The sequence below is a fragment of the Callorhinus ursinus genome, unplaced genomic scaffold (genome assembly GCF_003265705.2).
Source record: "Callorhinus ursinus isolate GAN/ISIS: 27379988/994484 unplaced genomic scaffold, GSC_fseal_2.0 scaffold53, whole genome shotgun sequence".
Taxonomy (NCBI): domain Eukaryota; kingdom Metazoa; phylum Chordata; class Mammalia; order Carnivora; family Otariidae; genus Callorhinus; species Callorhinus ursinus.
The window spans coordinates 7938281-7951237 of NW_027397115.1; the positions used below are offsets into that span (position 1 = coordinate 7938281).

The following is a 12957-nucleotide window of genomic DNA, read 5'->3' on the forward strand; positions in this document are numbered from 1 at the left end:
CCCTCTGACCCTCTTCCCTCTCGTGCTATCTCTCATTCTCTCTCTCTCAAATAAATAAACTCTTAAAAAAAAAAGTAATCTTTTTAAAAAGATCAAAAAAATAAAATACAAGTCTAGTACAAGTTTTTTACTAAAAAAATAATCTCCACAGGAAAATGCTGGCTTCTCTTGAAACAAGGCGTCCACCTATATCTTTTTTTTTAAGATTTACTTATTGATTTTAGAGAAAGAGAGAGAATGTGAGAGCAGAGGGAGGGGCGGAGGGAGAGAGAGAATTCCAAGCAGGCTCAATCCCATGACCCATGAGATCACGACCTGAACGGAAACCCAGAGTTGGATGCTCAACCAAGTGAGCGACCCAGGAGCCTCTGGCCTGTATCTTTAATTCTAAAAGTGTGTCCTAAAGTTGTCAAGATCCAGCTTTATTCCTTGTTTTTCTACTGCTCTCTCTCGATTCATTATGTTAGATTTCCTTGGAATTCCAGCGCAGGTCTGCAGTTCAGTTGTGCGTGTGCGTGTGTGTGTGTTTTTCTTGGCTCTGTGAGGAACTCCAAAAAAAAAAAAACACAAAAAAAAACACAAAAAAAACTCACAAAACCCAGAATTATTCATCACCAAGTTGAGAAATCTGGAATTCCAGGACAAGAGCAGGAAACTCATTGGCATGGAATGAAATGAAGGCCAACCCACCTTTGAAGGACCCTGGAAATCCTAATGATCTCTCCATTCTTGCTGGGAATCTAAAGTCCCGGTGAGGGGCTTCCCGATGAGCAGATTCGGAGGGTCAGGCTTGCCTCGGTGGCAGGAGCTCCCTCCGAGAACGCATTTGCACCCAGACCACACGTGACCTCTTGACATCTTTATTGAGATGATTCACAGGCCGGCGGGCACTGGGGTTCGCATACAAGTCAACCACCGCAGGTGAACCGGGAGCCGTGCGCCTGGGGGCACCGAGCGGGCCCCACATGATTCCCACGCAGAGCCCTTCACAGAGAGACGGGGGGGTGGGGGGTGGGCTGGGGGTGGGGGGGCTCCGAGTCCCGGGGCCTGGAACCACGGAGGCTGCTCAGACCCGCCCGCCCGCGGCCCAGAACCCCGGGCAGGCCCAGCCCCGGCGGGAAGCTCCTGGTCCAGGTGGGCGCTCGGGCCCCGCCCCGCGTGGGCCCCACACGCGTCTCCGAACCGCGTGGCTTCCCGTGCAGCGAGGGAGGGGATTCAAAGCGGAAAGGGACAGCAGCAGGACAGGCCGACCCCGCGGCTGCGGAGGCTCACACGCGCCGGCGCCGGGGGCCGGGGGTGCGCAGAGCGGCCTGGCCGGCGGCCGCGGGGAAGTAGTCCTCCGTCCGGTACAGCGCGGGCAGCTCGAAGGGCAGGGGCGCCGGCGGGTTCTGCAACGACAGAAAGCGAGGTGCCCCGTGAGCCTCTGGAATTCCCTCGCTCTGTGACCCAGGATTTCCAGTCGTAGGAATGACTTCAGCCCGCGGGAAGAGGTGCCCCTGTGACAATGAGGCCACGGTCCTCTGGTGGCACTGCCCGGCAGGGCCAAGGCCACCCCCCTCTCCCCCCCACGCGAGGGCGTTGGGCCACCAGCGCCGGTCCCCGTCCAGGGCGGAACGCTGTCGGCGTGGGGACGCACAGGTCTAATAGAGAGGGACCGAGAAGGCAGGGTGTCCCTCACGCCCGCGTGTGCGTGCGTGTGTGCGTGCGCGCGCGTGAGCTCCGCGGGGCGCCCCGGAGCCGGGGCACAGGGCCTGCTGCCGGGCAACTGGGGGGCCGGCTGAGCGCTCTTTCACCGGGTCCCCATCTGTGCCGCATCGAGTCGGTGCCATCTGAATGTGTTACTTTTTCAAAAAAAATCAAACACCATTTTAAGAAGTGCTCGCTTCTACCTGGTGCGGATCTTTGTTGAGAAGGCTGGGAAGAAGAGATTTGCCATCAAGCATCCCTCCCCAAGCTCCGGTTGCTGAGACCCCTTCTGGGGAGAAACCAGTTTCACAGAGGACCATGGCAAGCAGGGCTTCTCAAACGTGGCTGCACGGTGCCCGTCTCCACCCCCCCCCCCCCCCCCCGGCCCCGGGAGAGCTAGGAAACGCCTCGGAGCCCCACCGTGCGTCTGAGGACACTGATCAGGGGTGTGGCCCGGGACCGGGGTATTTCGAAATCCTCACATGGTTCTCCTGCAGAGCCACGGCTGATCCCAATGACTATGGCCCTCTGGGAGGAAGGACACTAGGCCCTGCCGGGAGATGGGCAGGTATGTGGGGCTCAGGGGTGCAGAGGGACGAGGTCCTTCTGCAGGTCTCCACTCGGCGTCCCTCTCGCCACCCTCCTCTTTCCCCCCCCACTCCCTTGACTCCTCTCCCTTGACTGTCCCACCTCCTGGCCCCCTCCGGCTGAGACCCACTCTGAGGGGCCTGCAGGTGCAGGTGCAGATGCCAGGGCGGGGGGGGGGTGGGGGCTCTGGCCCGTGGCCAGCAACGGCTCCCCCAAAGCCCAGCACCTCTGTGTGCCCCGCACCACGCTGCGTGCATACTTGGCCTCCCCAAATACTTGTTTCCCCCAGCGACGCCCTGACCACCATCCCCATGGTGGAGGTGGAGAAACCAAGGCTCAGCGGGGGTGCCTGACCCACGCCCCACGTCCTCCAAGCCTCCGCCCACTCCACCACCAGGTCCCGAGAGCCAGCGCCATCTGCGCACAGGACGGCAGCCCCAGACAACCCGGGCTCGCTGGCGGGAGAGACAAAGGAACCAATAGAACTGCTATGTGAGGGCCAATGGTGGGGAGGTGCAAGGACCTGTGGGAACTGGAGGAGGCCCAACTCCCCCTGGGGGGGCGGGTCAGGGGGAGGTTTCCCAGAGCTAGAGCAGGCAGGGCGGGCTTCCAGACTGAGGGAATGGCATGTCACAGTGCTGTGGCGGGGGAGGGAGGGGCACTTGGGGACTCCAGCGGCTCAGTCTGGACTGGGGCCAGGTCACTGTGTGGACAGAGATGAGGCTAAAAACCAGGGCCAGATCACATGGGCTCTCAGAGGCCGTGCTTAAGAGCTTCATCCCAACGGACCAGAGAGCCACTGAAGTCACTAATCGGGAGTGTGTGTGTGGCATTAGGTGTTTTAGAAAGAGCAGAATTGAGGGGAAAGAGGGGAGCAGGGAGGAGGCTGTGGCCAGGATCCCCTAAAGGGAAGCAGCCAGGTTTAGGGTGGGAGTGCACAGATTCTCATGTCTGGGCCCCAAAGCCCTGAACTTTGCCCCACAGAAGGAAACCATCAAAGTATTTCAAGTAAGACAGAATGTGCTCAGGTGTCTGAGGACTACGTACCTCCCTGTGTCACCATCCCACAGCTGGAAAACCAGGATGAGCCATTCATCCTGGAGAAGGGCCAGCCTCATGAAAGGGCGACAGACCATTCCATCTGTCAACCCTGGGTCAGCCCATTCTTGGCTCAGCCTACCTGGGGGTACTTGGGGCCCAGGCCTACCACCTGCCCCCTTCTTCTAGCACCTTCCTGGGCTGCTCTCTGCCACCATGGATGGGATGCAAGGCCTCCAGTAGCTCCATGACCAGAGCACAACTGAAAAATGAGCCACAAGACACATCCCATAGCCTAAGGGATGCAATCTGTGGGTAGCCCGTAGGCTTAGGATCTCTTCACCCCATTTCTCCTGAAACTTGGTCATTGTAGTAATCTAGAAAATGTAACTTTCAAGCAAATAATGACAGCCTGAAGACCAGTTCCCTGGTCCTGACACATGGGGGTCAAAGAACATTTTGTGATTCTGAAATGACAGGTCCCTTCTGACCCTCAGGTCCCAGACAAGGGAAGGGCCCATGAAGGGCCAGAGTGGTGTCATCTGGACCCCCTTTTCTTTTTGAAATAGTTCCACCATTCAAAAGGCGGTGCCTCTGAATGGGTAAGACACCCCTCCCAGGGACGGGGCTTCTGGTTCCTCCTTCAAGGAGAGAGACTTCCAAAAAAAGGGAGAAAATCAATATAATTAGAACCAAGAAGTCATCCTAAGAGCCTCCTAGTGGCCCTGGACCAAACCCCCGCCAACATCTTAGAGCACGGGGGGGGGGAAATGTGGGATGGTGACTCACAGCTGGTTGGAGAACTGAGCCTGAAGTCAGCCAGGAAGGGGTGACCTATGATGAGCCAGGGGGCTCCAAATATGGCCTCAAGGGTACACATGCTGCTCTTAGAGAGTGGGCAGGTGTGAGGTGGACACGGGCCTGTCTAGCCACCACTGCCCTCTGGTATCGTCATCCTGATCTTGAAAGATCACTTGTGCCTGTGCCGGACCTGGCCGCCCTCCCCACCCCCTGTGGCTCAGGTGGGGGCTGCGGGGGGTGGGAGGCCTGACCCACCAGAGCTGTGACCCGGGGGCATGGGGGAGGATGGGCCATGACCACCTCTGCCACCACAGTGCAGGCCCTGCCTGGGATTGAAGCCGACACAGGGACGCAAAGCTGGGAGACGGAGTGAGACAAAGTCCTGAGGATATCATTTGAGTGGCCGAAACCATTACTGCCTGAGGTCGGGAGTTACCCTGGGCCGGCTCCTGTCCATGAGCCCTGGACTTCTCTCGTTTGCTTCAGCCAAGTTGACCTGGGTTGCTGTCACTTGCGACCAGGTGTCCTAAAACAATAAGCCCAGAGTGCAGCCACTGAGTACTTGCAAACCAGAGCCGTGAATCAGCAGGTAAGGGCTGGTGTGCGAGGCTGAAGAACAGCCAGATGCCCCAACTGTTGCTGGGAAGAACAGAGCACATCCTGGAGGCCAGGCCCCAGTCACAGGCACGTCAGGACACCATGGAAACCCAGTCCCCCACACCCGTTTTCCCCTGGATTCTCCAGGCAACCTACAAAACTGGGGTCTTCCTTGTGTCTTTGAAGGGGCAGAAGCCAGGCGACCAGGACGCTGGAGTCCACCAGGCCTGTCCAGCTCGAAGCCCAGCCTTTGCCCATCCCCAGACAGGCCCAAGTCTTTGGGGACAGAACAGCAAACCCAAACCCTTGGGAATCTCTGAGGGGACTTCAGAGATCTCTACCTCCCATCCCTCCTTCTACAGATTCCCCTGGGGGTGGGGGGTGGGGCGGCCTGCCAGGTAAGCAAGGAGGAGTGTCCAACTGCAGGCTCCCAGCCCCCAGCCTGCAGGCAGGAATGTTCCACCAGCCTGGGTGGGACTGGTTGGAAGACGCGGCAATCTGACCCTGCAGGTGCTGGACTCTGCCACGCCCCCTGTCTCAGAGTCTCCCTTCACTGTCCCCTCTCCCCCTCTGCCCCCAGTCCAGAGCTCGCCTGCCGGCTTACTGCGCTGGGCCTGGTCTGCTCTTCCCTGTCTACCCACATCCGCGCATCCTCACTCCCACCCTGGACACCCGAGTTCTCAAACCTGTAGCCCACACACCAGACGGATGTGCTCCGTCTGCTTCATAATGTCTAAAAAATGGAATTAATTGCAAACATGCAAAAAATCAGGAGATTTCTCATGAACACCAGACTGCCAGCTTCCCTTGGAAAATCAGACGATCTGGCAGCTCCGGGCCCACAGCATCTCGTGGGCTCCAGGTGGCCGAGCTGGGGAGCAGGGATTGCTCTCGTGGGGCTCCAGATCCCTCCCAGCCACTTCGCCATTTCGACGGCCTGCTGCTGCCAGGAGACCCCTCACGGTTGGCCTCCCTGGTCATCTGCGCCACCAGGAAGCTTTCGCACAAGCCCCCACGAGGCCGCCACAGGACTGCGTTCAGGGCGGATCACTGTCTCCTAAGGCGAAGCTCACCCACCTCAGGGTCTTGGCTTTGCCCTGTGCCACCTGCCCACTTGTTTCCAGAAATCCCCACCCCCTCCTTGGAAGTCCTGGCCCGCCTCGTGTCTCCCTCTTGGGAAGCCCTAAGCGCACATCCTGAACCCTGGTCCGCTCCCAGCTCAGGCCAGGGTCTGCAAACTTGCTCTGTGAAGAGCCAGACAGTAAACACGTTAGGCTTTACAAGCCACAGGTCTCTGTTGCAACAACTCAACTCTGCCCTTGAAGGCCCACAGCAGCCACAGATAAATATGCAAACCAGCAGCTCGGCCGTGTGCCAGGAAAACTTCACAGAACAATGGTAGGCCAGATTTGGACCCCCGGCCATGGTTTGCCCCTGAATGAAATCTGTCTTCCTAAAGAGATCAGGACAAAATTCCTTTTCTGCATCTCCCATATAATGGGCGCTGGGTGATAGGTCACCAGACCCGGGCTGGAGGATTCCGGGCCAGGCCCACTATGCTGACTGTCCCAGCCTGAGTGCTATTTGGTTGGCTGCCCTTGGGCCATCACTCCAGCTCCAGCCCGTCCTACCTCACCCAGCAGGCCACGCAGCAGCCCCACTCCTGGGCTGGCTTTTGAGGTCCACAGGGTCAGCCCCAGATCCTGGTCAACCCCTGGGGGACTGAGGCCCCAGGCTGACTTTGTGCAGGGGAGCTCGGGTGCCCAGAGGCCCACACTCCTCCCCTAGGTCACCAAGCACTCCCAGCTCTCTGGGGCTTGGGAGAGGCTCCCCCCAACTTCAATCACTATACCTACTGTGCCCTAGGCTCAATGCAGTGTGTGTGAGCCTCCCAGCCCTCTCCAAGGTCGGGTTTTCTCTGCCTCTTGAGCCTCACTGGAACTTAGCTGCCCCTCCCCTTGATAGGGCTGCACTTGGCAAGTGGCCTCCAAAGAGCAGAATATGAAAAGGAAAAGGAACTGCTCAGGAGGAACCTGGCGAACACTACCTGAGTCAGGTGGTCAAGGTCAACACCATCAGCGCTACATCTTGTTGACAGCCTTTGCCCTGGATGTGACGAAGGCACTTCACCTCTGCGGTCTTCCTCCCCAAGCCCATGGCCCGGTCTAACCACGAGGAAAACATCAGATCGGCCCTAATAGAGGGGTATTGTACAAAATACCTAACCAATATTCCTCAAAGCTGTCAAGATCATCAAAATCCAGGAGTCTGAGAAGCCATCCTAGACCAGAGGCGGCTAAAGAGGCATGAACTAAACAACGTGGTTGGTATCTTGGATGCAATCCTGGAACAGAGAAGGACATTAGGGAAAAACTAGCAGAATCCGAACAAACTGTGGGGTTTTGTTACTAGCAATCCATCGAGGATGGTCCCCCAGCTGGGACGACGCACCACAGTAAATAGGGTCATAACAGTGAGGGAAACCGGGTGAGGGGTCCATGGGATCCCTCTGTATTATCACAGCAACCTGCCTCTAATTCTAAAATTTAAAAAGCATAGCTTGGGGTGCGGGGGTCGGGGGAGAAAAGCAGCAGACAGAAGAAACAGCTCTATCTGCACAGACCGAGCCCCCAGCCTCTCCACAACCACAGTGACCGAGTACTGAGCACTTTCTGAGCACCCAGGTCTGGATGGGCCCTGAAGGTTCACAGCCCATCTGCGCTCACAGCCGCTGAGAGAGGCAGGTATCCTTAATCCAATTTTGCAGAAGAGGAAACTGAGGGTCAGAGAGGTACTTGCCCAAGATCAGCTGGTTGGGAAATAGCAGAGCTGGATTGGAAACCAGGGCCACCCAGCCCCAGCCCCGGCCTCCAGCCAGGACCCAGGAAGCCCCGGGGCTGAGCGGGGCTCGGGATGTCCCTTCATTGCTGGCTTTCCAACCTTAGGGACATCAGGAGCTCCCCCCACCCCGCCCCACCTTCCAGCCGACTCAGAGATGGCAAACTGGTAGCCTTTGGTTAGCATCTGGCCCGCAGACATGACTGGTTTGGCTCATGCAAATTTAAACATGAGTTAGCTGCCAACATGGAAGAACTGGGGTGTTTCAAATAAATACGGAGTTCCTATTTCTCCTGAAAGGAGCGATCTGGCCCCGCTGGGCCCCGCGTTCCTGTGGGGTGCAGGGAGCTGGCCCCTCTACACAGGGCATGTGCTGCCCGCTTGCCGCCATCCCCGCCCGGCCTGATTCACTCGTCCGCAGGACCTGCCAGGCCCCGTGGGCATCGGAGCCGGCAGTGGACCCAGGCTCACGTCACATCGCTCAGACACGGGGCTCCCGAGGAGCTGGATGGAGAAGGCGTTGCTTCCCGTCCCTGGCCCTGGGCCCCGTGGGCTGGGAACCGCCAGCCTGGGGCTCCCGCCAAGCCCAGCGGCTGCCTCCCTTACCGCCTGGCTCCCCTGCGCACAAGAGCCCAGGAGGCAGGCACTGAGGCCGTGGAGGACAAGGCAGGCTGGGAGAGGACAGGGTAGGTCACATGCCCAGGGTCACCCAGCTGGGAAAAGGCCGAGCTAGGAATCAAAGTGGACTCTCATGAGCTTTGGACCCTGTCCCCCGCCACCACCGGCCCACGGGACCTTCCCCTCGGTCCCAGCCTCCCTGCTCCGTCCCGGCCCAGGGCTTTCTGCACCTCAGGCCACGCCTGGCTATTCTGCCTGCAACGTTGTGTGTCTGCTCCAGGGCCCCAAGTCTTCCAGAATGCTCTGACAGCTGTGAGCAGAGCTCCTCCCATCTCTCTGTAAGCAGCCCCTGCATGTCCAATCCTGCCTGAAGGGCCGGACTGGCCAGGCTCGCCGTGCCTGCATGAAAGCTGTCCCCCTTCCTCTCCGAATGCTCCCACCCAGCTGGGCCACCAGCCCCAACCTCCGCCAGCCCAGGGACCGGAGCAGCTGGGGCAGGCTGCTGAGGCTCTGGTGACAGAGGAACGGGGCTGGGGGCTCCCACAGTGCACGGCCCCTGCCCGGAAGGATCCTAGCATCAGGGACAAGCTGGTGCAGCCTCGCTATGGGTGGATGCTGACCCCAGGCAGCAGCTCTAGAAGGTTCGTGGATCCCCAAGGATTCTGCTTTTAGCTGGAGGAAAAGCGTTAACATGGAAACTAGCAGAGGAGGAGCCCCGGGAAGTCCTGCCAAGATATGGCTACTAATTCCAAACTCGCACACGGTCTGGGAGGGAAGACAGGACGGCCAGGTGGGAGGAGTCCTATCATGGCCTCCTCCAGAACTAGACCTGGGGGCCCCAGCTCCAGACCCATAGTCTGATCTCTCCACCCTTGACCCCGACTCTGCTGTTGCAAGCCGGGCCCCTCCTCCCTCAGGGCCCCTCTTCCCGGAGCCCTGGCTCCCCCTCCAGCTGATGCTTTGCACTAGAGTCCTCCTGTCTGAACTCCGAGGGCCCTGGGCTTTGCTTCTCATGCCATGGCCACTCATGGAATTGTCTGACTGCCATGTTCTTCCATGTGTATTTTAAAATATTGTTTTTTAATTTTATTTATTTGAAAGAGTGAGCGAGCAAGAGAGTGAGCACAAGCAGGGGGAGAGGCAGAAGGAGAAGCAGGCTTCCCGCCGAGCAGGGAGCCCGATGCGGGGCTCGATCCCGGGACCCTGGGATCACGACCTGAGCCGAAGGCAGATGCTTAACTGACTGAGCCACCCAGGCGCCCCTACGTGTGTATTTTTAATTGAGCACCCGCTATGTTCCAGAAACCCAAATCTGCACAGGTATCACCAAGCCCTTCTACGGATGGGCAAACTGAGGCTTTCAATAGTTATGTGACTCAAAGTGAGGCCCACCCACCGCCCAAACTGGACGCCCGCATCCCCCCTGTCCTCAATCCCTTCTGCTAACTCTTCCCAGATCCCTCTCCCCGTCACCGCTGTCGTCCCATTGCCCCCAGCTGAGGCTCTTGCCCTTAACCCGTTCTCCACATGGCAGCCCGAGGGATTGTCCTAAGAAACAAATCTGATCCTCTGGTAAATACAACACTTAGAAGATAATGCGACCCTTCACCGTCGCCTACAGGCCCTGCCACTGAGGTCACTGACGGGTACTCGTCCGGCCAAACCCAGACCACAGCTGTGTCCTGCTTGGCCTCCACTGGGCTGAGTGTCTTGACTAGTATTGTTGCTTCTGTTCGGTCGTTTGCATCCTCCTGTTTTTGAATGAAATGCCACTTCGCTTGAAAAGATAGATCTCCAGCTTCTTGTTTAAAAAATCCGGAGCTCTGGTGCACAGAGTGGTGATGACAAGCTGGTGCGGAGCTCTGCCAGCCCCTTTCGGAGGGGACCCATGCTCTCACCTCAGCCACCTGCCTGGCCCATAGAGCAGGGGTTTGTGACCCCAGAACCCTATGATCCAGCCTGACTCTAAACTCAGTCTGTCACCTCCCAGCACTCATAACCCTCCAGCCTGGAAATCTGTTCCTGGACTTCCCCAGGGTCTGTCTTGACTTGGACCCTTGCACCTGCTCGTCCCCCTCAAGGCTTTGCGCCTAGGGTCTTCTCATGCTGGTGTCTTCCTTCCGACCCTCCTAAGGGGACCCCCAATTTCACCGGTCACCCTCCCTCCCCCACTGCACCACGAAGGAGCGTATCCTGTCTACCTTTTTCCTCAGTCTCCCCACCAGGCTGAGCTCCACGGGGATGGCACCTGTGTCAGTCTTCAGGGCCACAGCCCCAGGGAGGCGAGACTCAGGCGAGAAGTGAATGAACTTGAATGTGCTCAACACCTGAGGCAGAGCAGGACGGGCCGGCCTCTTGCCAAGTCAGGGCTCAGAAGCCCGAGGACAGTGGTGACAAGCATCATCTCCAGATGGGGACACCTGAAGGGGCCCCGTTCTGGAGTCCCCAGGTGTCTCGAGGCTGGCATCCCTGCCCTGCCAGGTCCGTGCCCCACTACTGGAGACACCAGGTCCTCAAAAATAAAACAGACTCAAAGCAATGTGCTGGCCTGGAGGGGAGCCTGGGGCGGAAAACGGTTGTCTACGAAAATTCTGGTGAAATCCAAGCCAGGCCAGAAGTTGAGTGAATAGGACAGTGTGTTGGTGTTGAGGACGGTGCCTTCGTGCTGGAAGATGACAGTGAAGGAAAGTGATTAAGGGGCCGACCAGAACTCTGTATTGCCTTTATGAGCTTTCTGCAAATCTATAATCATCCAAAAGAGAAACGTCATTGAAAAATAAATAAATAAAGTGCGCCCACAGCAGCATCTGCAAAGCCCTGGGCCAATGACACATATAAGAGCTATTGAATAGTAACACCCATGTCGTGACAATAACAGCCGCTAAACCTTACGTTACTTGAAATCACGGCTCACGACGACCCCGTGCAGAGGTTCTAACTGTAAATCCCACTACACAGATATGGGGACTGAGACTCAGCAGCCTCAGGACCTCAGTCAGGGTGTGACACTTGCAGGTGACAGACAGGGCCGGCCGCATGGGTGTGCCCCCCTCCCCGGGCAGTCACCCGGGCCCTGCTCTCCCTCAGTGCTCTGCTGTCGCTACCTGGGAATTCTTAATAAGCTCTAACAAAGGGGACCTGCGAATTCTGCAGCCTGTCCTCGGGTCTCTGGGCTCCCAGGGTAGGTGTTCACGCCTCAGAAGGGTCGCTCACGGGTAGCTCCATGGGGAGTGTGGGGCCAGCACCCTTGGCCGAGGAAACATCACAGGGCAAAGGGTAGCCACCGGAGCAGCAGTGAATTAGAGGGGGGCCATCGGTGGATGGATGTGGGTGGAGCCAGGACTGACCCACTCTCGGCACAGAGCAAGGAAAGGGAGTTTCTTTCCCAGCCCAGAGCATCAAACCAGCCACCCCCTCCCAGGGGTCTGCTCAGTTCAGCAACCGCCTTCTCAGATTCTCCGCGGCCCGACAGGAGGCACGCTTATGCCCAGAGTCCAGCCAGCGGTGGTCCACCTCCAGATGAGTGTCCGTGGCCTCTATCAACAGTTGGCCAAGGTCCCCAGCCGGCTACTGTCATGTGCGAGCCGTACAGTTCTCGCTCTGATGCTGGTTATCAATAGAATCCTTGGAGGTTTTGTTGGCCGGCCTCAAAGGTGGTTGGCTCCACAAAAGAATGTTGAAAATAGCACCCATTAGCTCTGGGAAGCAGAAAGCAAACACAGACTCGATCAACCATTCTGTCAGGGTCCCTAACGTGGGTAGTGGTTCTCCATCAAATAAACAAGCCATTAGGGCAAGAACAGAGGCGCCCACCAGAACCAGCAGCTGTTGAGAAGCCGCCTCCATGCTGGCCCCATGTCCCTGCCCAGCGTGGAGAAAGACTCTTGCCCCCGGGCTGAGCAGCCATCTCCCGAGAGCTGACGGAGCCTGCCTCAGAGTCACGACAGACTGCCGCCTGTCCCGGGCGTCCAGGCAGCCTTGGGAGCCTCCTCTCAATCCACCCTTTCTTCAGACCCAGCTGCCCTCAGAGCTCCGCTCTGGGCTTACAAACCTCGGCCGGGCCTGCCTCCTCCGAGCAGGCGGCCTGGGCTGCGGCCGCCGCATCAATGCCATCCCCGAAGCCCCGGCACTCGCCTTGGGAAGCCCTTTTCCAGGAGCTTGCCCCCCATGCTGTCCCGGTCTGATCAAGACATTTTATCCACCGGGCCCCCTGAGAGTGACAAGGGATGATTGTCAAGGTCTGGAAAATAGTATCTGAGAGTGAGAAAAAGAAAGTGGGCTCGAGATGGGCAGAGCAGGAGGTAACTGGAGACGGGGAAGGAGACACGGACAGAGAGGGAGAGCCGGAGGGGGACAGAGGCACACCCGAGAAAGAGGGAGATGCGGAAACAAGATGGGGGAGACTGAAAAAAAGCAGAAATAGACGGAAGGCAGGAGGGGAAGCGGGAGAAATGGAGAGAGAGGGACGACAGCAGGAAGACAGGAGAGGAGAGGGAAGGATGGGGGCCAGGAAAGGGGTGACTGGCGCAGGTTGGGGACAAGGACCCGGAGGGGAGGAGGTGGGGACAGGAGTGCATTCAGGACCTCTCCAGCCCCAGCCAGGTCACTGAGCCAGAGGCCAGGAGAAAACACTGGCCAACCGCCAGCCCCCAGCAGCCCCCGCCTGCCCCCGCCTGCCCCCACCTGCCCCCGCCAGCCCCCACCTGCCCCCACCTGCCCCCAGCAGCCCCCACCTGCCCCCGCCAGCCCCCGCCTGCCCCCACCTGCCCCCACCAGCCCCCACCTGCCCCC

General features: G+C 58.5%; 1 protein-coding gene across 6 annotated transcripts in view; it reads right to left on the reverse strand.

Moving 5' to 3' along the window:
- Nucleotides 1-844: 844 nt before the first annotated feature.
- BCAS4 (breast carcinoma amplified sequence 4) overlaps nucleotides 845-12957 on the reverse strand; it is a 60867-nt gene continuing 48754 nt past the window's right edge. For 5 of the 6 annotated variants that reach the window (XM_073883959.1, XM_025853360.2, XM_073883960.1 and 2 more), the window contains one exon: nucleotides 845-1388. In XM_073883959.1, coding sequence (XP_073740060.1) covers nucleotides 1269-1388 — 120 coding nt within the window. In that variant the 3' untranslated portion in view covers nucleotides 845-1268. Of the gene's footprint in view, nucleotides 1389-9031; nucleotides 11865-12957 lie in introns of those variants that run through there. The other variant, XM_073883958.1, reaches the window with a different exon arrangement.